The following is a 24,472-nucleotide window of genomic DNA, read 5'->3' on the forward strand; positions in this document are numbered from 1 at the left end:
GGCCGGTCCCGGGGCCGGTCCCGCTCCCAGCGCCGGGGCTGAGGCGGGGTCAGGCGGTGCCGGTGTCGGTGCCGAGCGCCCTACGGTGCCGGGGCCGAGGCTGGAGGCCGGTGCAGCCCCGGGGTCACGGGGGGTTCGGGGTGTCCGGGGATTCCGGGGGGATCAGCGCCCCACGGCGTCGAGGATGCGGCGGTTGGAATCGGCGCGGGCGCGCTGGCTCTGGGCGCGGGCGAGCAGCAGGAGGTGCCGCAGGAGGTGGAAGGTGAGGTCGATGGAGAGCGGAGGCTCGTCCCGCCGCCCTCGCCACGGCCCCGGCGGCGGCGGCGCCAGCGGCGGCCAGAGCGGGGGGTCCTGAGCCGCGGTCGCGGCCGCCGGGAGGGAGCCGTCGGTGGTGGCGGGGCGGGCGGCGGCGGGCGGCGGGCGGACGAGCAGCAGCAGCAGGGTGAGCAGCGCCCGCCTCATCCTCGGTCCCTCTGCACCTGCGGGCGCGGGGGCTCAGCGCCGCAGCAGAGACCCGAGGGAAAGGCGGCCCCGGTGTAACGGGGACCGTCCCGCGGACGGAGCCCCATCCCTGATGGTGCCCCGTGCCCGGCCGCCCCGTTCCGTCCGCTCTGCGCGCCCCCGGCCCCGCTGCCGTCCCTGCCCGCTTCCCACGCCCCGTCCCGTACCCGGTGCGCTGTGCCCGTGCCCTGTTCCTGCCGGTGGCGGCGGCGGAGCCAGCGCGATCCGTCCCGCGGGAGCTGAGCCGGCGGCGCGGCCGGGGGTTATATCGGTCCCGGAGACCGGGCTGACGTCAGCGCCGGGCACGCACCGGCCGGCGGGGGCGGGGGGGAGCGGGGGGCACCGGGCGGCGGGCAGCGGGCACCGGCGGCGGGCCGGGGCTGCGGGACGGAGCGGCAGAGCCCGCTCTCCCCGGCTTGGGCAGCCGCCGCTCCGGTTCTTTTCTGACGCCCACCAGAGACACGGCGGGGCCGGGGCCGGTGGGAGCCGGTGCCGCGGGCTGTGCTAACCCTCACGTCCCCGGGCTCCCGGTTTCCCCGATCCCGCTCCCGGCTCCGCGCACCGCCAGCCTCATTCCCCGCCGCTGTCCGCGGTGCTGAACGGCCGGGACGGGCTTGGGCCACCGGGGCCGGGGACCGGGGCCGGGCCGGTGAGTTACACAGGTGAGCTCCCGGTGAGCCCCCGGTGAGCTGTACCGGCTTGGAAGCCTCCCGTTCCCGGGCGGAACGGCCGCGTCGAGCAGCGGCGTCCACGCAGGGACCCGGGGGGGGGGGGATCCCTGTGCGGGGGTCGGGGACACCCCGAGCACCGGCAGCTCCGGGACAGGAGGGGCACGGGTGGGACCCCAGCCCGGCCGTGGGTCAGTGTCCCGGGCAGCGCGGGCGGTGCCGAGGTCAGACCGCGGGGCCGAGGCCGCAGACTCCCCGAGCTCAGCGCTAGCACCGGCCAAGTCCTGTGAGTCATAGAATGAAGGCACCGGAGCCGGCAGCGCCGTGCTGGATGCAGGGTGTTCCGTCGGGGCACCGGCACCGCTGCCAAATGGTGAGGTGGCAGCTGGGGCTCCACACTACTGTTGGCAGCCCCTGAGTGCACCACACTGCTGGCATTCCCCCCGAGTGCTCCACACTGCTGCCAGCAGCCCCCCGAGTGCCCTGCACACTGCCAGCAGCCCCCGAGTGCTCTGTGCACTGCCAGCAGCCCCCGAGTGCTCTGTGCACTGCCAGCAGCCCCCGAGTTCTCTGTGCACTGCCGGCAGCCCCCTGAGTGCCCTGCACACTGCCAGCAGCCCCCCAGTGCCCTGTGCACTGCCAGCAGCCCCCCAGTGCTCTGTTCAGCGCCAGCAGCCCCCCGAGTGCCCCGCACACTGCCAGCAGCCCCCCGAGTTCCCTGCACACTGCCAGCAGCCCCCCGAGTGCTGTGCACTGCCCCGAGTGCCCCGCACGCTGCCAGCAGAGCGCAGCTGAGCTGACACCCAGCGCTGGGGCAGGTGCCAGGCCAGGCGCCCTCCACAGCGCCAGCGTGGGGCAGGTCCGGGCACAGAGGCTCAGGCCGGCCCTCTCTCGGTGTGTCCCACCCCACCACAGGGATGGCGGGGCACGGCCCTGCCCGCAGCGAGCAGCACACGGTGTCACGGCCCGTGACGCGATCCGGCAGGAGGAAGGCTGGCACCCGGCACCGCTGCCTGCGGCGGCAGGGCACGGCCCTCAGCAGGGGCTGGGCTCGGTCCCCCGAGCCCTGGCAGCCCCACGCTGGGGCGGCTGCTGCTGGGGACAAGTGGCTCGTTCCACGTGGCTCTCGCCATGCTCCCTGCTTGCTCCTCGCTGACAGTGAGAGCCTCCTGCCCCCACGGCTGCAAGAGGCTCAACACCTCAGAGCTGCAAACTCCTGCCACCCCTAACACCCACCCCGCTGGCTGCAGAGAGCTTGAGCCCCACACAGAGCCCGAGGCCCCTCCGGCACTGGTGCCATCCGTGTGTGGTCCCATCACCTGGCCCCAGTCCTGTGCTGCCCCACTGAGCACTGCTGGGAGGGAAGAGGGCTGCAGCCTCCCCCCTCCTGTTCCCTGCCTCACCCCTCAGGCCTGTGCAGGATTTGCCTCCTCCGAGTTTCAGGCTGTATCCACCTGGCTGGAGCAGCCCCAAAGCCGGGGTCAGCACAGAACCGGAGTGTGCAGAGGATGAGGGTGGAGGACAGACAGTGAATCCCCATCATGAAGACACGCTGGCAGAGCCCAGGTGGTGCTGGCAGCATGGGGAGGCCTCTGTCCAGCTGTGTGGGGCTGCAGTAGCACAGGTGAGGGGCACACAGAGCCTTCTGAGGCTCCACAGAGGTGAGATGAACCACCGTGGCCCCACCAACTCCACCTGGAGCCCCTGGTCGGGATGTGCTGGGCAGGGACACTCTGGGAGCTGGATTGCATCTGCTCACTGCCATTGTAGGGGGACAATGGACACATCCCCGGGGTGGCAGCACAGGCAGTGGCAGCTCCATGGGGCTTTTCTCTGGCACGGCAGGCAGGCTTGTCTTGGAAATGGCACAGGTGGATCGTGGCCCTGTCCCAGCTCCAGCCCTATCCCCGACCCATTCTGGACCCTCCCTGGATGCACAGCCCTGCACCAAACATGCCCTGACCCTGGGGGGGACTCTGCACCCAGCATCAGGGCTCTGGCTCCATCGACCTCATTTCAGTGCTCTGCAGCTGTGGTGGCACCATCACAGCCCATGGAACAGCTGCAGTGGGACTTGACAGCCCCCTAAACCACCACCCACCCTCTGCCAGAGTTCCCTCCCCTCTCCAGCCAGTGGGGCAGAGCACCCCAGCAGCCTGCAGTCCTCCTGCTCAGTGCCTTGAGATGAGGCAGAGTGGACCTGTTGATCCATAACAGCTGCTCTGGATCTGCATCTTCAGGGCCTGAGGGGCATGGCAGACCGACCAGCCCCAGGGCCATGGCAGCCAAAAGTGAAGAGTACTGTTTATTGATGCTCTGACTGTCCACAGCAAACCCTGTTTTCAGGGGCAGCATCCCCAGCCTGCACTGAGGCCAGTTCTGTGCCCACGGCACAGCCAGCCCAGGGCCAGCCCCACTCCATTTCTGCTCCTGTTTTCCCTCAGGACGTTCCACGGGGAAGGTCAGAGGGACACCTGGGGCAGGAGCACGCCGTGTGCAGGCAAGGGCTCGGAAATGGCTGAGCACAGACGGAGAAGTGCATCGTGGGCAGAGCTGCTGCACGGCACGGGCACAGCAGATCCAGTCCTGCCTTGGCACCATCTCCCCGGGGCTGTGGCTATAGGGGATGGTGCTCCCCTGAGGAAAGAGCAGGATGGCCGCTGCCGCCAGGAGCCTGCATGTCCCAGCCTGGGCAGGGCCACGTGTGCCCACCCCGAGGGCTCTGAGCTGCGCTGGGCTCAGGCAGGGCACAGGCTGGGACAGGGATGGGACACGGCTCCTGCCTCACATCCGATTCGCTTTCCAGGACAGGTAGCAGTTCCAGACGATGGCAACACACTGGACAACAGCCAGCCTGGGGACAGAGGGGACAGGGTCTGCAGCTGCTGGCCAGGGGACAGGGGCTGGGTGCCAGGGCCGCAACACTACCTGTGCTGCAGAGGCACAAAGTAGAAGTTGGCGATTTGCACGGGCGGCCAGATCTGGGCAGAGGAGAGGAGGAGCGTGAGGAACCCTGCCAGGGTCCCCACCCCACACCCTCCCCAGCCTGGCACTCAGGGTCCCACCGAGCCCACGGTGGCCCCATGGAGGGGACGGGACAGGGACAGAGCTCTGCCAGCACTCACACAGTAATTGGTCACCAGGGCATCCATGTAATCCTGCAAGAAAAAAGAGGTTTGGACACTCAGGGGGTCCCCTGTTTGCCACTGCTCCCCCCAGCTCCACACTGCTGGGCACGGAGCCCCTCAGCCCTGCCCACGCCTTCCCACAGCCGCCAGGGTGGCAGGCAGAGAGTGACAGAGCCACCCCCACTGAGTGCCCTGTGTGTCACAGCCGGGGCACGAGGGCAGATGGCTTGTCCCCGCGGTGGGGCCGTGAGCCCCCTTCCAGCTCAGGGCTCCCCCAGCCCCTCCCGGGCACCACGGGGCACAGATGGAGAAGGGCACTGAGCTGAGGCCACCGCTCTGGGAGCCCAAGGCGCTGCCTCGTCCTCGTGCCACAGCCACGGCCGTGTCACAGCCGTGTCCTGTCACATCCCTGTCCCACGGCAGGAGGACACATCCCTCCTGCAGCTCGGCCGTGACTCAGCCCGGAGGGCGGGCTCCTCCCGGCGCTGGCCAGCAGCCCAGGACGGGCTGAGCGGGTGATGGATGCTCTGCTGACGCTTCCTCTGCGTGGGGAGAGGCGGATGAGCCCCAAGCCAGGGGTGAAGGTGCTGCCAGTGCTGCTGCCCAGCCCCCAGCCCATCAGCCCGTCCAGGGCAGGAGCCACGGCTCGCACGAATCACCACGGCAGGATTCCCTGGGGAAGGCACGATCCAGGGCACGAACCGGGCAGGATGCAGCAGGGGAGGATGGATGGGAGCGCTCAGAGCGCTGCCCATGCCCTTAGGGCGCCTCGGAGCACGCCATCCCCGGGCTGGGGCTTGCACGGAGCCTGATGAAAGCAGAGGTGATGTGATCCTGCCCCAGGATGTGCTTCCTGCACTCTGGGGCGGGATGAGGCAGCGCAGTGACAGGGAAGAATGAACTCTGGGTGCTGGCACTCGGGCACAGCTCCAGCCACGCTGGGGCCGCTCACACGCAGCTCTGGCAGCCCCAGCCAGCGAGGCTGGTGTTGCCACTCCTGGCAGCCACACGACCACCCCGGCATGCCTCATCCTGTGGCAGGTGGGCACCCACTCCCCAGTGACTCACTCTGGACGTGCTGACTCAGTGTTCACACCGGTTTCCAGCAATTATTGTTAATGGGAGTCATCTCGGTAATTGCTCTGGAGACCCAGCCAGGAGCAGGGCTGGACAGCGAGCCCACAGCACCCATGTCTGACCCAGGTGGGACCCCAGGGCTCGCCCACAGGACACCCACGCCAGAGGAACCGGCCCTGGCACCAGAATCTGGCCTGGCAGCACTGGGCACCCAACACGCCCAGGGCCCTGGGACCAGTGGCTGGGCACGGACACAAATGGGTGCAGCCGCCGGGGCCAGCACACAGGGAGGGGCTGCCAGGGCCCCACGGCTGCCCAGGGCAGCAGCAGCACGTACCTGCTGGATCTTGGTCCAGTTTTCCTGCATGGAGAGCCCGTTGGTGGCCCCTGTGACAGCCAGGAAGCAGCCAAGGAAGCACGGAGCGAAACATCCCTGTGAGAAAGGAGCCCTGGCCAGTGCTGAGGAGTGTGTGGTGCCTGGAGCCAGGCTGGCCATGGGCAGCTTCTGTGAAAATGCCCACCCCAGCCCTCCACCGCAGTGAGGCTGGGCCCAGCTCAGGCACTGGGCTGGAAACCTGCCACAGGGACGTGGCTGTCCCCACTGCCCCACCCCGCTGCCCCAATGTCACCCTCACCCAGGTCACACCAACCTGGTCCAGGATCACCTTCTTTACAGCCACAATTTTTGTATTCCCTGGGATGAGCCAATCCAGAATCCTGTACCAGCTGCCCACAACAGGGCCCTGCAGGAGCCAGCGGGTGAGGAGCAGCATCTGGTCAGGGCTGGGCTGGTCAGCAACAGGGCCCAGGGCTGGGGGGGCTCCAAAGCTGGTTACACTGCCCTGCTCCAGCTCTAGACCACAAAGACAAGCTTGTCCTGTGCTCCTGCTCCACGGAACTGACCCTGCCCATGGCTGCTGGAGGTGGCACCAGGATGGCCCAGCTCACGCTGCACCACCATGGCCCCACTCTGCGGAAGGAGCCCCCCATCCCCTCCCCTCCCCTCCCACTCACCACAAAGCAGAAGCCAATGGCCATCATTTTCAGGGTGCGGGGGCACTGGTGCCCACGCAGCCCCCGCTGCTCCACCAGCTGCTGTGCAATCACATCCCCAGCTCCCATCAGGGCCCCTGCAACCAGCACAGCCCATTTAGGCAGGCAGGACCCTCCCTCCCCGTGTGACCTGCCCACAGCTGGGCCCCTGCCCCAGCACCGCTGCTGCTGCCCCCCTTCTCCAGGATGCCTGAGCCTGTTCCAGCCCTGCCTGCTCCATCCCAGCCGCAGCTCCCCAGGTCTGCACCAAACCCCACAGCACAGGTCTGCCACTCTGCCAGGTGTCTCGGGCCTCTCAGGACGCCGCAGCATCTCTGGTCAAACGGCGTCCAGCTGCACCTCCTCCCTGTGGCCCAGACGTGTGTCACCCAGGGTGCACGGTGCCTGGGGCTCCCAGAGCACAGCCTGCCCAGCTGCTGCCCGTGATCTCCACTGCAGCCCTTCCCAAGCACTCCAAACTTCTCCCCGGATACGGGGCAGGCTCTGCTGCCTGTGATCCCCGCCCTGGAGAGCAGCTCTCTGCCCGTGCCCCCACCCCACCAGGCGGGACGGGCACAACGCGCTCCCCGCTGCCCAGGCTGCCCCAGCCCCCCGCCTCAGCCGGCTGCTGGCACAGCTCCTGGCCCTGTTTCTAGACCAGTGTCCCCGGTGGGGTGCTGCCCGGCTGGGTCTCTGGCAGCTCCCGCTCCATCCTACACCCCTGACCCCTTCGACGCAACTCAGCTGGCCCAGTGCTGCCCCCTCCAGCTGCTCCCCCGGCCCTGGCGGCTCCTGCTCCTTCTCCCCACGGCCCCTGGGACGGTTCCCGGGCAGGTCTCCAGCCCCGCTGCTGCCGCTCTGCTCCGTCCCTGGAAGCCCTGAGGCCAGCAAGCCCCCAGCCTGATGGGCGACAGCCCCTGTCCCCACAGCCACAGCCACGACCAGCCTGGTGCCAGCCCTGCCCCAGGCATTCCCTCAGCGCTTGCTCACGAACCAGGCTGCTCATGCCCAGCTCCCCATCCCCACACCACGGCATGTGGCCCCTGAAGCTCACGGACAGGGCCGGCCCAGGCTGTGCAGCCCCACAGAGCTGCTGCTTCACGGGCTCCATCTCCCAGCCCCAGGACCTGAGGGTCTGTCCCCCAGCCCTGAGAGACCCCACATCCCTCCCATGATGGCAGAGCAGCCCCACCAGCTCACCTGCCCTCGGCAGGGCACCCCAGAGCCCGGGGCTGTGCTTTCCCAGCTCACGGGCCACAACGGCACTGGGCAGCAGGCACAGGCAGGTCAGCACAGCCAGAGCACCGGGCTGCTTGCACGGGCAGCACCCCCAGGAGCTGCATCCCCAGGAGCTGCACCCCCAGGAGCTGCACCCCCAGGAGCTGCAGTCCCAGGAGCTGCACCCCCAGGAGCTGCACCCCCAGGAGTTGCATCCCCAGGAGCTGCATCCCCAAGAGCTGCAGTGCCAGGAGCTGAATCCCCAGGAGCTGCACATCCAGGAGCTGCAGGCCCAGGAGCTGAATCCCCAGGAGCTACAGGCCCAGGAGCTGCACCCCCAGCAGCTGGCTGCAGGGGCACAGCCCTCATGGAGAACACAGCGGGCACCACTGTTACTCATCCAGTTCCAAAGGCTCAGGGTACAGTGCCCAGAAGTGATGAGGCTGTGCTGGGAAGGACAGGCCTGTCTGTGCATCCCTTCCCAGACCTGGGGATGCGGCCAGATCCAGCCCCCTGCAATGACTTTGGTGACAGTGCCTGCCCAGGGTGCCACCAGCACGGCCCAGCCACTGCTCCTGTGTGGGGCTGAGCTTTCATCCCAGCCAAACCTGGTGCCCAGGGTGCCCAGCTGACCCCCAGGCTGATGTTCCTGTGACCAGAGGACTCTGAATGGGGCCCAAGCCTAAGTAGGGCACCATCTTCATGCCCATGGCATTGCCATGGCAGGAGCAGGGGACTGCTCTCCACAGGGAGACAGGGACAGGAGGGTCACAGCTGCAGGCACGTGCTACTGCCCACTGTGTCCAGGCCCTGCTGGCAGCCTGGCCCAGGGCCCAGGATGCAGGAGGCAAAGCCCTGCCTGACCCCGGAGCCCTTGGATGGCAGCTCGGCCAGCAAGTGTGGCCGGACACAGTGGGCACAGGCAGCTGCCAGCAGCTCCCTGGCCTGGCCCCAGCTGGCAGCCCTGGGGTCTCCGGGAGCAGCGAGGGAAGGCTGGGATGGAGGCTGGGATGGAGCTGGCACAGGGCACAGGAGGCTGCACAGACCATTGCCCAGGCAGCAGCTGAGGGGCTGAGCCTGACCAGGGCTGGGGATCACTTGTGGGAGCTCTGAGGAGAGCAGGAGTGTAGGGGCAGCTCACGCTCCCCCGGCTGGAGTTGGGCTCCTGCCGAAGCAGGGAGAGCCCAGCCCGAGGGCAGAGACTTCTGGGCTGCTGGAACCACATCCAGCACCAGCCCAGCATCCAGAGACACCGTGCCGTGGCTCAGCCCTGCACCCCCGCGCGCTGGCAGAGCCCTGGGGACAGGGGGCTGTGTCACAGCAGCGCCAGCTCCCACCTGAAGCAGCAAGAGGCAGAGCAGAGCCGCGGCCAGAGCCAGCCCAGGGCCACAGCGGGCACGGCCGGCCCCGGGACGCCCCTCCCAGCTCTACCCTGGCCTCCCGCCAAGCACAGGGCTCCGTGCTGCAGGCGCCAGCAATAGACTCCATGACATCCGATAAAAATAACAGCAGGAACAGCTAAGCGGCCTGGCAGGGCCCCAGCAGCCAGGCCAGCACCGTGCCACCCCCCGTGGCTGTCAGGGCGGAGGGCCAGGGCCCGCACAGTGAGGGGAGCCCCAGCCCGGCAGGGCACCCCAGGGGCTGTGCTCCCCCAGCCTCCCGGGCGGCTGGGAGCAGGGGACAGGGACAATCAGGGTGGGGGTGAATGGCGGTGACACGGGGGCTGCAGGCAGGAGGTGCAGCAAGGAGCACACAGGGAGCTCCCAGCCATCAGAGCAGCACGGGCACTGCACAGCCCCGAGAACACACGGCACAGGCAGGACGGGCTCCCCCAGCACCCGGACTGAGCCTCAGAGGGCTGGGGGAGGAAGCAGGGGAGCGGGGGCAAAGATGCCTGGTGCCCCAGGGCTGCAGATCCTTGGAGCAGCAAAGCCACGAGTAAACCCCAGGGCAGACTCATGGCACCTCACAGCTCTGCAGGCAGCAGCAGGGAGGGAGACTCAAGCCCCTGTGCAGAGCCCTGGGAGCCTCTCCTCAGGCAGCCCCTCTGCCTGCACACTGACTGCTGGCAAACAGAGGAGCTGAGCCTTTGTGAATTCCCAGCGTTACAGCTCAGCATCCACCCCTCCCAGGGGAGGGGGAGCCCCAGGACAGCCTCCCCCGGCTCTGGCTGGAGGGCTGCGGTTCCTTACAGTCCCCACGACCGCTCTGGCTCCAGCAGAGACCCCGATCCAGACCTCCTGAGCCGGGAGCGTAACTCTGGTGTGACACACGGGGGTCCCTGCTGAGCCTGGGGCATGGCAGCACCTTTCCCCTGAGACAGACCCCTGAGGCCCCGGGAAGCCCCTCAGCCGTGTCCTGCCTCCCGCGGGGGTGACACGGGGGTGCGCCCACGGCGGGGCTGGGGGGCCGTGTGCAGGGAAGGGGAGAGCAGGGACCAGGAGGGGTTTTGTGCCGGGGATGGGCAGGGCAGGGGGGCTCCGTTCGGGGGGAGCCGTGTGCGGGGCCGGGGGTCTCGGGGCGCGGCCGCCGCAGGGGCCGGGCCCGTCCCTTACCGGCCGTGAGCGCCTGCGCCGCCCCGGGCCGCCGCGCCAGCAGCCGCCCGCAGCCCCTCCACAGCGCCGCCATGGCCCCCCGCGCGTCGCGGAGCGGTGACGGGTGTCGCGGCGCGATGTCGTGTCGCGACCGAGAGCGTTTATTGGTCAGTAGCGGCCCATCACGGTGGCCAGCAGCGCCATCCGCATGTACATCCCGTTCTCCGCCTGCCGGAAGTACGCGGCGCGCGGGTCCGAGTCCACCTCCACGCTGCGGGATGACGTCATCAGCGCGCGCCGGCCCCGGCCCCGCCCGAGAGCCCCGAACTCACCCGGAACCCGCCCGGGACCCCGGAACCCACCCGGGACCCCCGAACCCGCCCGGGACCCCCGAACCCACCCGGGACCCACTCGGGACCTCGGAACCCACCCGGGACCTCCTGAACCCACCCGATACCCCCCGAATTCAACCGAGAGCCCGGAACCCGCCCGGGACCCCCGAACCCGCCCGGGACCCCCGAATTCACCCGGGACCCCCGAACCCACCCGGGACCTCCCGAATTCACCCGGGACCCCCGACCCCGCCCGAGACCTCCCGAACCCACCCGGGACCCCGGAACCCGCCCGATACCCCCCGAATTCACCCGGGACCCCGGAACCCATCCGGGACCCCGGAACCCGCCCGATACCCCCCGAATTCACCCGGGACCCCGGAACCCGCCCGTGACCCCCGAACCTGCCCGGGACTCCCGACCCCCAAACCCACTCGCGACCCCCGAACCCACCCGGGACCCCGGAACCCATCCGGGACCCCATGACCCCACCCGGGACCACCCGACCCTCATTCGTCCCGGGCCCTCTGGCACCCCCCCGGACCCTGAGGATCCCCCCTGGAACCACTGACCCACGTGGGAGTCCTGACACCCGCCGGGCCCCACCGTGCAGTGGAGCCTGTCCCCCCAAACCCAGCAGTGCAGCCCCCCGTCGCACGGAGCTCTCCCCAGCCGTGCCCATTGCAGTTCTCCTGCCCCACATCCCCCGGCGCCTTCCCAGACACTGCCAGCATACCGCAGCTTCCACGGCCCTGCCAGCCTCCCCAGTAACACCGCTGCCCCGGGGTCCTCCTACAGCCCCCATGCCCTGAGTACCCCCATTTCTGGGTATTTCACACCCCGTTCTCAGAGACACCTCCCCAGATACTCCCCCCGAACCTTCCCTGCCCCCAGTACCCTGCAGCCGCCCTAAACCCTGTTCCCCACCTGATCTCATTGACACGGGGCAGGGGGTGCATCACCACCATCCTCTCCTTGGCCCGGGTCATGATGTGGGGTGTGAGGATGAACTGCCCGAAGCACTGAGGGAACGAACACACACAGAGTCCTGAGCTGGGGCTGGGGGGTCCCCAGGCCCCTGGAGGGCAGCAGGACCCGGGTTCCCCTCACTCACAGCCTCGTACTCCTCGGCCCGTTGGAAGCGCTCCTTCTGGATGCGGGTCATGTAGAGCACATCTGTGTCCGGCAGCGCCTCCTCAATGCTCCCAAACTCCTCCTGGGGCGGCACCATAAGGTCAGGGGGGGCACAGGGCCAGAGAGTGTGCTGGGACAGCCCCCTGCCCTGCTCCTCACCTGCTGGATGCCCCTGGAGGCCACAAAGCTGGTGATGTCGGGGGGCATGCGCAGGCCGGGGGGCGTCACGTAGCGCAGGTTGACCCGGTACTGGGTGAGCAGGCGAGCCAGGGAGTGCACCGTGCGCCCGTGCTTCAGGTCACCCACCATGGTGATCTGGGGACAGCGGTCAGCCCAGCCTGTCCACGGCCCCTCAGGGCCCGGGCAGGACCCCCTGACCCCGTGGTGGTGCCGCCTGGCCCGTGCACCTCACCGTCATGCCGTTGACTGTGCCCAGCTCCTCGCGGATGGTGAAGATGTCCAGCAGTGCCTGCGTGGGGTGTTCCCCCACCCCGTCCCCGGCGTTGATCACCGGCTTGCGGCAGTGCCTGGCGGCCAGCTGGGAGCAGCAGCAAGGCAGGGCAGGTGAGCCCAGGCAGGACACAACTGCCACCAGCCCCATGGCAGCAGGACCCAACCCTGGGCACCACATCCCCGCCCCACAGCGCAGGTCACCATCCCTGCCACTGGGGCAGAGTCCCCAGCGCCTCCAGAAAAGGAGCAGCTCCCCTCAGCCCCTCTCACCTCGACGGCGCCGGGCTGAGGGTGCCGCAGCACCAGCACGTCGGCGTAGCAGCACATGGTCTGCACAGAGTCCGCCAGCGACTCGCCCTTCTGCACCGAGGAGGTGGCCTCCGAGAAGGACAGGACGGAGCCTCCCAGCCGGCTCATGGCTGCTGCAAAGGAGCTGCTGGTCCGCGTGCTCACCTCGTAGAACATGGTCGCCATCACTTTCCCCTGCAGGGCCGGGCTGTCACCTTGGGGAGCTTTGGTACAGGGTACAGGGCTCCCTCGGGATGCCCAGGGGACAGGAGGACACTCTGTGCATGGCTCACCTTGAGGATGTCCAGGCTCCTCTCCTTCTGCACCAGCATGCGCAGGGTGTGTGCCACGTTGAACAGGTGGGACAGCTGTGGGGACAGTGGTGTAGGAGGCACCAGGGCTCAGCAGGGGCACGGGAAGCACCACGGCCCCCACAGCCCCTGCTCCCGCCCAGCCAGGCACCTGCTCCTTGGAGAACTGCCGGACAGAGAGGACGTGCTGCCCGACAAGGGGGTGCAGCAGCGGGGAGGTCTGGAAGTGGGGGGCGCGCTGAGGGGATGCCTGGCGAGGGACAGGGCCCAGTGGGTTGAAGTGGCTGTCCTGGACCACCGCCGAATCTGTGACGGTGAGAACAGCTGGTCAGCTCACAGGGGTGCCCTGAGGAGCCCAGCCACCAGCCACGGACCCCGGATCCCCACTACTGCACTCACCTGGTTCTGCTGCCTTCCTGCTGCCCTTCTCACGAGTGTCCTCACCTGGGTGGGAGAGGGGAGCAGTGGTGTTAGGAGCTGTGGGGAGAGGCGGCACCTCGGGCCCCTCTGTCCTCCCGGCGTGCTGCCAGTGTGGCACAGCCCTCCTGGCACTTGGCAACATCAGGTGAAATCAAGATGGGGCTGACGCCAGGGTGATGGTCAACCAGAGAGAGGCGGTCCAAGGCCCACGTTGTGCTGTGACCCTCTCCCTGCACACCTCGCAATTCCCAACTGGCCACCCCCCACATCTCAGTGGCAGGTGAGGGGCCCCGAGGTGCCGTTCAGGCTGGGGCAGGAGGGGAGCGGGCGGCACGGCCGTGCCCTGTCCTACAGCACCCAGTCGCGGTGCTGGGTGCCGGGAGGGGCCCACGGTGGGCAGAGCAGGCGGCCCGGGGCCTGCAGGGCACCTGGAGGAGGGGCTGCACTCATGGGCTGCAGTTAGTGCCATTAGTGAGTCCCCCCCAACGTTACCGGTGCCTCGGGCGCCCGGGCGGTGCGCGGCTCCCAGCCTCCGGAATGCTGAACGGGACACAAGGGCTGGCATCAGCGGGGCCACCCCCAGACCCGGCCCCCCGGCAGCGTGCCCTCCGGCCGCCCCCCTACCTGGCAGCCCGGGGTCGGAGGTGTGGTGGATGCGGGGCGGGAGGTGGAAACGTGTGTCACTCGCAGGGCCAGCCCGCCGCGGGCTGGGGGCTCGTCCACGCAGCACGTCACCAGCCACGTGCCGGGACAGCTCAGGGGTCTGGAATGGGAGACAGAGCTGGAGCTAGGGCGGAGAGGGACCCCCCTGCCGGGTGTGTACACCCCATACCTTCACGCTCTCCTTGGTGGGAGCCCCATGTGGCAGCAGTGCAGCTGCCGAGGGCCACTTCTTCACATCCTGTCCATAGCCAGGGGGCACCAGCACCTGCAGCCGTGGCGGAGATGGGATTATGAAAATGGGGTCAGCAGTGGGGGTCCCCCTCTGTGATGGGGGACACCCTAAATACAGGAATAAAAGGACCTAGGACCTTACCTGCCCATCGATGTAGGCGACCTCCCCACGCAGGACTACCCTTCGCACTGTCCCTTTCACGTGCATGCCCTCAAAGGGGGTCCAACGGGCCTTGGAGAAGACTGTGCTGCTGGGGATGATCCATTCGTGCTCCAGGTCCACCTGCCAGCACAGCGGGTCAGAGGCAGAAGGGTGGGGGCTGGACCTGGGGCAGGTGGGGGAGGACACACCTCCACGTAGGTGTCCTCCTGTGCCGGCAGCCCGAAGATCTTGCGAGGGTTCTCGTAGAGGCGCTGGACGATGTCCTCCACGCTGAGCCGCCCCTCGGAGACGGCCGTCAGCAACAGCGGCAGCATGGTCTCCAGGCCGGGGTACCCAGGGGGCGGCTCCTGCCCCTCCTTCTCCTCCAGCGTGTGGGGTGCTGCCGGACGGGGCTGGTCACTGGGGGCTGTCCCCAGCACTTTCCCCGCCCTGTGGCCACCACCCCCGGGGAGTTACCGTGGTCAGTGGCAAAGCAGTCGATGATGTCCATGTTCTCCCAGAGCGCCTCCACGTCCTGGCGGGTGCCCAGCTCTGGCCTCACGGCCGCACGGCCCTTCCCGAGGCGCCCCAGGTCGTCCTGGCTCAGGAAGAGGTGGTGCGGGGCCACCTCGCACGTCACCGGGATCCCCCTCTGCTTGGCCGCCTTGATGAGCAGGATCTGGGGGAGCCGTGGTTAGTGGGGAACCCCCAGGGTCCTGTGCTCAGCCCTGGAACCCAGAGTTGGCCCCGCTCACCTCCTCCCTGCGGGCCACGTGGCAGATGTGGACAGGCCGCTGGTACAGCTGGGCCACCATCAGCACGGCAGCCACCGTCCGCCGCTCAGCGTGCGCCACGATGGGCAGGTGCCGCGGCCACTGCTCCAGGTGCTGGGGAGAACGGGGCTGGTGGGCACCGGGGCTGGGAGCAGACCTGCCCCGTGCCAGCCCCTGCCCTCCTGCTCACCTCCATCCACAGCGACACGTCGTCCATCCGCAGGTTGGAGAAGGTGTTGTTCAGGTACATCTTGAGGCCGGCGGCCGCCCCAGCCAGGGGCCCCAGAGTGCCAGCATTGTCCGAGGAAGCCCCCAGGAAGAGGGCAAAATCGCAGCGGGCCCCCGCCTCAGCCAGCTGCAGGACAACAGGCAGTGGGTGCTGTGGCGGGACCAGTCCTGCCACCAGCAACGAGCCCACCATTGCTGGCACAGGAGGGGGTGTGAGCATCAGGCTGGCAGCAGCTCCTCACCTTCTGTGCCAAGGCAAAAGAGGCGGCGTCAGTGACAGCGGGGTTGGTGTTGGGCATGGCACACACCATAGTGACACCCCCGGCCAGGGCAGCTGCCGTGCCTGATGCAAAGTCCTCCTTGTGGGTGCCACCCGGCTCACGGAGGTGGACGTGGACATCGATCAGGCCTGGGGAGTGTCAGCGTCAGCACTGGCAGCTGCTGGCCACAGGGGGTGTGAGGGACAGGGGCCATCCCACCAACGTGGCATGGAAACACCTCTCCCCACAGCACCTGCAGATGTTCCCAGCCCCAGCACCGTCCCGCTTCCGTGCTGTCCCCCAGGGCCGCTGAGCACCCACCTGGCAGACGGATGAGTTTCTGGGATGTCATGCAGTCCACGTGCATCTTCAGTGGGGGGGCTGCCCCGATCTGGCCCAGAGCCTACAGAAACAGCAGCCGTGAGGCAGACCCTAGGTCAGGAGCACGGCCAGGGTGATGATGCCTGTCTGAGCTGCCCCCCAAAACGGGCCCTGCACAGTGACACCCACAAACACTGCCTGCCCTACAGCACCCAAAACGGGGTAGGAGTTCTACAACCCAACTCTGCTCCCTGTCCTTGCACCCACAGTCCCCAAGTGCCCCAGCCCACCTCTACGAAGAGCTTTGTGCACTTGATGTCGATGATGAGGGGCACAGAGTAGTCGACGGCCAGGCGCCGGGTGCGGTACCCCTTGGTGACGAAGGAGGAGAGCCGGCGGCCCCCCGAGTTGCGCATGGAGAGGTTAATGACCATCTCAAAGTGGTTCTCGGCCAGGTAGTCCAGGATGCTGCGCTGGGTCTCCCGGGCGCCAGCCTCGCTGCTGTCCGCCTCCTCAAAGTGCCAGTCCACAGCCTTCACCTGCAGGCAGTGACCCCGTCAGGGCCCTGCAACACCCCGGGAGTGGCCCTGGCCCTGCAGGCCCCAGCCCTGACCTTGATGCCGTGCTCGGTGTAGAAGTCAGCAGTGCCAAGGCTGGCGTACAGGTTGTAGCCGAGGGTCTCCAGCGTCCGCACCGTGGGCAGCAGCTCACTCTTGTTCTGAAACGAGCCAGGGGCCGGTTAGAGGGCAGAGAGAGAACCCCAGCCCAGCCTCACAGCACTTTGTAACCCACGTACCTTGTAGCTGCCGATGGTCAGCAGAATGTTCTTCTTGGGGATCTTGAAGCCAGTGCTGAGCATGGCCTTCAGATACGCCTCGCAGCGGTTCTCCCCAAAGCAGGCAACCTCGCCCGTGCTGGTCATCTCCACACCCAGCACCACATCAGCGCCCGCCAGCCGTGAGAAGGAGAACTGGGGCACCTGGGGGCAAGGGGACACTCAGGGGCTGCCTGGCCCTGCACCCCAGCCTGGCCCCGTGGCCCCCCACTCACCTTGACACCAACAATGCCTGTGCCCGTCATAAGCCCCACGGGCTCCACGTCCTCACCCATGATCACCTGGCTGGCCAGAGCCACCAAGTCCACACCCAGGGTCTTGGAGACAAAGGGGAAGGAGCGGGAGACACGAACGTTGCACTCTATCACCTTCAGCTGGTCATCCTAGGAGAGAGGGGACAGAATGAGGCAGGGCTGGGGATGAGGGGTGGTCTGCCCTGGCACCACGCAGTCCCCAGCCCCAGGTACCTTGGCAATCAGCTGCAGGTTGAAGGGCCCTGTGACCTGCAGCTCCTGCCCAATGGCGTGGACGATGGCCTTGATGCGCTCCAGTGTCTTGGGGGTGATGTCCTGCGGGGGGGTCACCAGTGTGGCATCACCTGAGTGCACCCCAGCGTTCTCCACGTGCTCCGAGATGGCGATGGCCACCACCACGCCGTCACAGGCCACCGCGTCCACGTCAATCTCCTGTGAGCAGGAACATGGTCACAGCCTGTCCCTGGGGTCGGGGCTGGGGCTTTCAGGGGGCATCCCGGGGCGGAGCAGCCTCCTGGATGGACCTTGGCCTCCTGGATGAACTTGGAAATGACAACAGGCTGCTCCTTGGACACAGCCACAGCATTGCTCAGGAACTTCTCCAGGTCACTGTCGGAGTAGGCCACGTTCATGGCGGCACCGCTCAGCACGTAGGAAGGACGCACAACACAGGGGTAGCCCACCTTGCAGCAGAAGTGCTTGGCCGACTGTGGGAGAGAGGGAACCTCAGCACACACACGGAGAGCTGCCCCGAGCAGCCCTCTCCTGTCCGCTGGGCCCCACCTCCATGTTGGAGAGCTCCTTCCAGAGGGGCTGGCTGATGCCGATGGAGTCCAGCAGGCGGGAGAACTTGAAGCGGTTCTCGGCGGAGTCGATGGCCTCCGGGGAGGTGCCCAGGATGCGGCACTGCTGCCGGTGCAGGGCCATGGCGATGTTGTTGGGCAGCTGCCCGCCCATGGACAGGATCACGCCCTCGGGGTTCTCCAGCTCGTAGATGTCCATCACCACCTGCAGCACAGAGCGGGGCAGGAGGATGGCTGAGACAGAGCCACAGCAGCCCTCACCCAGCCCCCAGCAGCTGTCAGGGCCCCAGCCCCCTCACCTCAAAGGAAATCTCATCGAAGTAGAGGCGATCGCACATGTCATAATCCGTGCTCACTGTCTCAGGGTTGTAGTTCACCATGATTGTCTTGAAGCCCAGCTATTGGAGAGTGGGACAAGGTAAGCCCAGAGCCCCCGGCCCCACCCAACCTCATCCTCTGACCAGGGACCCCCACCCCTCACTGCACAGGGTGCTGGGGCCCGCCTGACCTTGCGGAGCTCCTGGATGCAGCCAACAGCACACCAGTCAAACTCGACACTGCTGCCGATGCGGTAGACGCCGGAGCCGATGACCATGACATGGGGCTCACGGAAGGCCAGGTCGTGCTCGGAACCATTGTAGGTCAGGTACAGGTAGTTGGTCTGGGCCGGCCACTCTGCTGCCACAGTGTCGATCTGCTTCACCACCGGCAGAATCTTCAGGTCGCGCCGCATCTTCCGCACGGCCAGCTCGGTGCTGCACAGAGCTGGGTGAGCACCAGGACTGAGGCAGGGAGCAGAACAGGGCCGTCCCCTCCCCACCTCACCTGAGCACAGCCAGGGCCACCTGCTTGTCGGAGAAGCCGAGCTGCTTGGCGCGCTTGAGCACGGCGGGCGGCATGGTGCCCTGCTGACCACGGTACGACTCCAGCAGCACCGCGTGGTCCGTGATGTTCTTCATCTTGTGCAGGAACCAGCGGTCAATCTTGGTCAGCTCATAGAGCCGCTCGATGGAGTAGCCGGCCCGCAGCGCCGCCGCCAGCACGAAGATTCGCTTGTCCGTCGGCGTCTCCAGCTCCTGCCAGGCCAGGGGCTGAGCGTGGCCGAGGGAGGCAGGTGGCCACCTCTCCCCCAGAATGGCACAGCCACCCAAACCCCAGTGCTCACCATGTCTGAGGCCGGCTTCACTGTGTGATCAAAGCCCACGCAGTTCTCGTCCACCATCCTCAGAGCCTTCTGGAACGCCTCCTCAAAGTTCCTCCCAATGGCCATGACCTCCCCTGCAGAAGGTGGGGTGAGCAGGCGGATCCCGGGCCCATCACGTGCCCCAGCAGTGCTGCCCCCTCTGTGCTCACCCACACTCTTCATGGAGCTGCCAATCTTGGTGCTGACACGCAGGAACTTGCTGAGGTCCCAGCGCGGGATCTTCACCACACAGTAGTCCAGGCTGGGCTCAAAGCTGGCTGTGGTGGAGTTGGTGACAGAGTTCCTGAGGAGGGGACAGGGGTCAGCAGCTGGGGCCGGCCCACCAGGGCAGCACCCTGTCCCACACTGTGGTGGTACCTCACCTGAGGAGGGGCAGGGGGATGCCCAGGGCGAGTTTGGCAGCCACGTAGGCCAGCGGGTAACCAGTGGCCTTGCTGGCCAGGGCCGAGCTGCGGGAGAGCCGGGCGTTCATCTCGATGATGTAGTACTGTGGGCAGCAGGCAGGCAGGGTCAGTGGGTGCTTTGGGACAGGCCAAGCCAGTCCCAGAGAAGCTGCAGCCTCATGGGACAGCACGGGGCAGGACCCAGATCCCCCAGGGCGAGGCTGGCCAGGGATCAGGAGCAGGAGACAGAACCCGCAGGGAGCTACAAGTACCTGCTCAGACTCGGGGTTGAGGGCAAACTGGATGTTGCACTCGCCCACGATGCCCAGGTGCTGCACCACCTTGATGGCTGTGCGCCTCAGCATGAAGTACTCAGTGTCGTTGAGGGTCTGACTGGGTGCCACCACTATGGACTCACCCGTGTGGATCCCGAGCGGGTCCAGGTTCTCCATGTTGCACACCTGGCAGAGGTGGGGGGTCACCCACTGCTCCACATGTTGTCCGTGATGGGTTCCTCCCAGTTCCCACCACATCCCACCCTGCCCAGTCAGGACTGGAATATGCAGGGTGTTCCACTGGGTGGCACACCCCAGCACAGGGGTGCAGGGCTCTGGTTCTCAGGGTGCAGCTCCCAATGGCACAGCAGCTGTGTCAGCACCACCAGAGTCACCGGGGAGCCCTCCCTGGGGACAAGGTGCAGTGCAAGCCCCCAGCCCCTGCCCCACATCCACCCCTCTGCAGCAGCCCAGAGGCCTCCCTCCATCTCGTACCGTGATGCAGTTGTTGAAGGCATCTCGCACCACCTCGTACTCAATCTCCTTCCAGCCTTTCAGGGACTTGTCCACCAGCACCTGGGAGGTGTGGGTGAAGGCCTGGCTCACCAGAGCCACCAGCTCCTCCCGGTTGTTGGCGAAGCCGGAGCCCAGCCCCCCGAGGGCGTAGGCAGAGCGCACCAGCACCGGGTACCCCAACCGCTCAGCGGCCGCCTGCGCCTGCAGGGAGGAGAGGGGTCATGCTGGGAACAGGAAGGACAGGGCCTTGCCCTGCCCCACAGCCCCCCAGAATCCCCCAGACCTGCTCCAGGGAGGCAGCGGCCTCGCTGGGTGCCACGTGCTCCCCAATCTCCTCCATCTTCTCCACGAAGACCTTGCGATCCTCTGTCATCTCAATGGAGGCAACGGGGGTGCCCAGCACCCGCACGTGGTAACGCTCCAGGACACCCGCCTTGGTCAGCTCCACACCACAGTTGAGGGCTGTCTGCCCCCCAAAGGTCAGCAACACCCCGTCAGGCCGCTCGTTCCGGATCACCTGGGGGGCATGGTGGGACAGAAACCACAGTGAGTCCTCTGTTTTCCAGATCCCAGCCCCACACTCATCCCCCAACGCTGGCATCCCTGCATTGCCAAATCACCTCCTCCCAGCCAGCATCCCGGGATGCTCACCTGGGTGACGTACTCAGGGGTGATGGGCAGGAAGTACACTTTGTCAGCCAGTCCCTTGGAGGTCTGGACTGTGGCGATGTTGGGGTTGATCAGCACCGTCTGGATGTTCTCCTCCTTCAGTGCTTTGATGGCCTCATGGGGAGCAGAGGGGTCACAGTTGGTGGCACTGGGCCCCTGCCATCCCTGTGGCCCCTACCGCCCCCTCTGTCCTGGGGTGGGCACTCACCTGTGACCCCGAGTAGTCGAACTCGCCTGCCTGCCCAATGGAAAGGCCACCGGAGCCCAGGATCAGCACCTTGCGGGGCCGGGCTGCATCCGAGTCCCCCGCTGGTGTCTTGGTGTAGGTCAGCCACTCCCGCAGGCGCTCCCGCACTGGGGGGATGTGGCACGCTGGGGACAGGGCACCCCCATGCACAGCCCTGTCCTGCAGCCCTTGGCCGTGGTCCCGGCTGTCCCTCACACCCACACCCACCTGTCCGGGCGCTGCCGTGCCCGTCCCGCAGGTCCCGCGCTGCCTCCACGAAGACATCAAAGAGACCCTCCAGGTCCGTGGGGCCAGCGCAGTGCTCGGGGTGAAACTGGACACTGCGAGGGGGTCAGGCAGGGCACATCCCTGTGACCACCCACAGCCCCCCACAGCCCCAGGCCCCAGCACACCTGAAGAAGGGCTTGTGCTGGTGGACCAGGCCCTCGTTGGAGGCGTCGTTGGCGTTGGTGAAGAGCGGCAGCCAGCCGGGCGGGAGGCTGCCCGCCTCCACCGCGAAGCCGTGGTTCTGCGCCGTGATGAAGCAGCGCCGCGTGTCCTCGTGCAGGCACGGCTGGTTGTGCCCACGGTTCCCGTACCTGCGGCGTGGGATGGGTGTCAGGCAGCCCCAGCAGGGCAGCAGCCAGGATCCCTTGAGGTGACTCCGGACCCCCACTCACTTCATCTTGTAGGTGTGGGCTCCGAGGGCCAGGGCGAGCAGCTGGTGTCCAAGGCAGATCCCAAAAATGGGCTTGGGATGGGGCGCATCCAGCAACCGGCGTAGGCTGGACACTGTCTCCTGGCAGAGCTGTGGGTCCCCAGGGCCATTGCTGATGAACAGCCCATCAAAGTCTGTGTCAAGAGAGAGCAGGGTCAGAGTGGGACCCCCCTGCCCCTCAGCATACACAGCAGGGCCCCCAAGATCCCCACAGGCTCACAGCAGGCACTCCTGGCTACCAGCAGAGAAGCATCCTGAGCCTGCAGCTCCCCCGACATCCCAGCAGAGTTGCAACCAAGGTGCTCTGACCCCCCACCACCCATTCAAGTGGCAGCAAGGCCCTGCCAGTCCCCCATGGTGGCCCCCGCCCCGAGCCACACCAATACCACAGCTCAGAGTCCATCATGCCAATCTCAGCAAGGCATCCCGAGCCCACGGCCCTGCTCCTGTGGGGCCACACTGAGGGCCCCAAGCCCCAAAACCCCCAGGAACAATGACACCAAGACTGCCCACCTCATGGCATTGAGCAGGACACAGGTGCCTGCTGTCCCCAGCACCAATCATGCAGCATCATGCCTCCTTGGTGGGGGCCCAGATTGTCCCCAGCCACTGCCCTCTCACCTGCAGGGTCCAGCGGGTGGTTCCAGGGGACAACAGTGACAGTGGCCCCCCGCTTGCACAGGCACCGTATTTGGTTGTTCTTGAGGCCACAGTCGAGGGCCGTGACTCGCAGGGACCCGCCCGGGTTGAACACTCGTGGTGCCTGAGGGGAGGGGAGTGGCTCGTCCGGGCTCCTGCTGGGGCCAGGCTGCCGCAGTGAGGGGCTCCTCAGCCCCTTCTGCTGTCCCCCAGCCCCACTCAGAGTCCCCGCCACACCTTCAGCGACACCTCCTGCACCAGGTGCTTCTTGTTGGGGTCCTCAAAGGAGAGGCTCCCCTCGGGGGTCCCATCCGGCACCAGCTTCCCCAGCAGCGTCCCCTTCTCGCGGATCTTCTTCGTCAGTGCCCGGGTGTCCACCCCTGCAAGAGGGCTGTGAGGCACAGTCCCACCCCAGCCCGGCAGGACCCTGTGCCCCGGCAGCATCGTCACCCCCAAGTGCCAACAGAGCGTCAAACCCCAGGCAGGCAAATTTCAACAGAGACGGGTCTGGTTTCAGAACCTGCAGACCCACAGCCCCCACCCTACTCTGCTGTCTCCCCAGGCCCACCTTGTAGCCCAGGGATGTTCTGCTCCTTCAGCCACTGGTCCAGGGACTGGGACGCGCTCCAGTGGCTGGGGGTCTCCGAGCACTCTCCCACCACCAGCGCAGCCACATGGATCTTGCTGGACTCAAACCACTGTGAGGACGCAGAGGGTGAGCAGGGCAAGGCAGAGGGTGGCCAGCCCAGGAGAAACCCCACAGAACACAGACCCCATTCCTACAGCACAGGACCAGCCCTCCCAGTGCCGGACTGTCACTTGTCCCCACCTTGTCCCACACCTATCACAGCGAGGCTGAGCCTTAGTCCAGCAAAGTCCCTGGGTCAGGGAGCCCCAGGATGGGGTGTCCAGGCCCCCACAGCGCTGCTGGACTGCAGCCCACTGCCCACATGCCACATGCCACGGGACCCCTCAGCTTGGCACAGCTGCAGCACAGAGCAGGCTGACGGGAGAGCACCACAGAGCAGCCACAGCGAGGCCCGGACATGCCATGTCCCGTGGGATCAGGGCTCTGGTTCCCAGGAACACAGCCCACAGCACAGACCCACACACCACCGGCCTGGAGAGAGCTGCTAACACCGAGACCACCCCGGTCAGCGTGGGGAGGCCGGCACAGCACGGCCACAGCAGGGCTGGACTCTGCCCCGGGATGGGCAGCCTGGAGGCCAAGGGGCTGGGAGGGGGCTGGGGCCTCAAGCAGCCCCTCTGCCAACCCTGCCTTGTCACAGGGGTCTGACACTCCCAACCCTGCAACAGAGAGCGCTGGTGAGGAAACGCACAGCCCCACACCCCGTGTGCTGCGAGGGCTCCCCAATCGCAGCGCACTGGGGTGTCCCCCTGCCCAGCCCCTGTCCTCGCCATGGCAGAGCCCGCTGGCCCCACCGCGGCTCTGGGACCTGCAGCACCGGAGTCACACCTCTCCCGCCACCATGTGCCACTGACGGTGCCCTGGCACTCTGCCCTGGCACCTCGTGCCGTCCGTGCCGCCCTGTCACCCGGCGGTGTCCGTTCCGCCACCCGCCGCAGTGACACCGGGGCGGGACACGCGGCCCCTCGGGCCTGCCTCACCCTGCTGAGGCCGAAAGCGTCGGGCTCGTCCCGGGGCACTCCGTAGTTACCGACTAACGGGTAGGTGAGCACCAGGATCTGCGCCTTGTAGGAGGGGTCGGTGAGGGCCTCGGGGTAGCCCACCATGCCGGTCTGGAACACTGCAGGGGACGGGACGGGGGCGATGGATGGGGGCGGCCCGGCCCCGCCGGGGGCACGGCCCGGCCCGATCACGGAAGTGAGTCCCCGGGCCGGGCCGAGTTCCCCGTTCTCTCTCCTTCCCGCGCCCTCGGCTGTCTCGGGCCGCCCCACGGCATCCCGGCCCGGCCCGGCCCCCGGACGCACTCACCGACTTCCCCCGCGGCCGCGGCGCCGACGGCCCCGAAGGGGCGGCCGGGCAGCACCGAGCCGTCCTGCAGCACCAGCCGGGCCATGGCGCCGCCACGTGCGCTCCGGCGGCTCCGCGGGGACACCGAGCGGGGCGCGCGCCGCGGGGCTGCGGCGGCGGCGGGAGGATCCGGGGCGGGGCCGCGCCGGGACCGCCCCCGGGGCGGGGCAGCGCCACCAGGTACACCGGCCACCGGGGCTCCGCGGGGCGACGGCGGGATGGGGGAAAGCATCGAGCCAG

At 67.5% G+C, this 24,472-nt stretch overlaps 3 protein-coding genes across 4 annotated transcripts; all 3 read right to left on the reverse strand.

Annotated features, from left to right (window-relative positions):
* Positions 1–6: 6 nt before the first annotated feature.
* On the reverse strand, positions 7–592 carry UCN (urocortin). Its single transcript, XM_066314268.1, has one exon. It carries the CDS (start codon positions 460–462, stop codon positions 163–165), a length of 300 nt encoding a protein of 99 aa, XP_066170365.1. The 5' UTR covers positions 463–592; the 3' UTR covers positions 7–162.
* A 2,869-nt stretch (positions 593–3,461) lies between these two features.
* On the reverse strand, positions 3,462–10,320 carry MPV17 (mitochondrial inner membrane protein MPV17). The gene is made up of 7 exons (XM_066314513.1): positions 10,180–10,320; positions 6,389–6,504; positions 6,025–6,117; positions 5,712–5,807; positions 4,295–4,327; positions 4,098–4,150; positions 3,462–4,023 (listed from the first exon to the last, which is right to left on the reverse strand). Exons 1-7 carry the CDS (start codon positions 10,250–10,252, stop codon positions 3,954–3,956), a joined length of 534 nt encoding a protein of 177 aa, XP_066170610.1. The 5' UTR covers positions 10,253–10,320; the 3' UTR covers positions 3,462–3,953.
* Positions 10,297–24,335, reverse strand: CAD (carbamoyl-phosphate synthetase 2, aspartate transcarbamylase, and dihydroorotase). Of its 2 annotated transcripts, XM_066314514.1 has the most exons (45): positions 24,194–24,335; positions 23,866–24,005; positions 22,805–22,934; positions 22,474–22,616; positions 22,219–22,360; positions 21,560–21,731; positions 21,293–21,478; positions 21,108–21,220; positions 20,862–21,007; positions 20,636–20,767; positions 20,268–20,501; positions 19,964–20,185; positions 19,466–19,654; positions 19,173–19,297; positions 18,960–19,093; positions 18,772–18,884; positions 18,432–18,682; positions 18,115–18,361; positions 17,906–18,004; positions 17,587–17,811; positions 17,328–17,510; positions 17,017–17,235; positions 16,765–16,932; positions 16,511–16,693; positions 16,328–16,432; positions 16,005–16,253; positions 15,715–15,796; positions 15,376–15,542; positions 15,096–15,260; positions 14,888–15,019; positions 14,610–14,811; positions 14,342–14,532; positions 14,133–14,273; positions 13,929–14,024; positions 13,721–13,859; positions 13,589–13,636; positions 13,076–13,120; positions 12,828–12,982; positions 12,659–12,733; positions 12,348–12,560; positions 12,037–12,162; positions 11,784–11,939; positions 11,605–11,706; positions 11,418–11,512; positions 10,297–10,429 (listed from the first exon to the last, which is right to left on the reverse strand). In XM_066314514.1, exons 1-45 carry the CDS (start codon positions 24,276–24,278, stop codon positions 10,327–10,329), a joined length of 6,768 nt encoding a protein of 2,255 aa, XP_066170611.1. In that variant the 5' UTR covers positions 24,279–24,335; the 3' UTR covers positions 10,297–10,326. The 2 variants fall into 2 exon arrangements, with proteins under 2 accessions (XP_066170611.1, XP_066170612.1); XM_066314515.1 differs by lacking the exon at positions 13,589–13,636.
* Positions 24,336–24,472: the final 137 nt, after the last annotated feature.

This window comes from Sylvia atricapilla, chromosome 3, assembly GCF_009819655.1.
Source record: "Sylvia atricapilla isolate bSylAtr1 chromosome 3, bSylAtr1.pri, whole genome shotgun sequence".
Classification (NCBI taxonomy): Eukaryota; Metazoa; Chordata; class Aves; order Passeriformes; family Sylviidae; genus Sylvia; species Sylvia atricapilla.

Bases quoted from the DNA above. Each gene is read 5' to 3' on its own strand.
- UCN (XM_066314268.1), bottom strand. From the start codon at position 462: ATGAGGCGGGCGCTGCTCACCCTGCTGCTGCTGCTCGTCCGCCCGCCG.
- MPV17 (XM_066314513.1), bottom strand. From the start codon at position 10,252: ATGGCGGCGCTGTGGAGGGGCTGCGGGCGGCTGCTGGCGCGGCGGCCC. The intron at 6,505-10,179 runs GTAAGGGACGGG...TGCTGGTTGCAG, and splicing joins GGCGCAGGCGCTCACGGCCG to GGGCCCTGATGGGAGCTGGG. The intron at 4,151-4,294 runs GTGAGTGCTGGC...TCCTCTGCCCAG, and splicing joins CCCTGGTGACCAATTACTGT to ATCTGGCCGCCCGTGCAAAT.
- CAD (XM_066314514.1), bottom strand. From the start codon at position 24,278: ATGGCCCGGCTGGTGCTGCAGGACGGCTCGGTGCTGCCCGGCCGCCCC. The intron at 19,094-19,172 runs GTGAGGTACCAC...TCCCCTCCTCAG, and splicing joins ATCCCCCTGCCCCTCCTCAG to GAACTCTGTCACCAACTCCA. The intron at 11,513-11,604 runs GTGAGTGAGGGG...TCGTTCCCTCAG, and splicing joins GGGCCGAGGAGTACGAGGCT to TGCTTCGGGCAGTTCATCCT.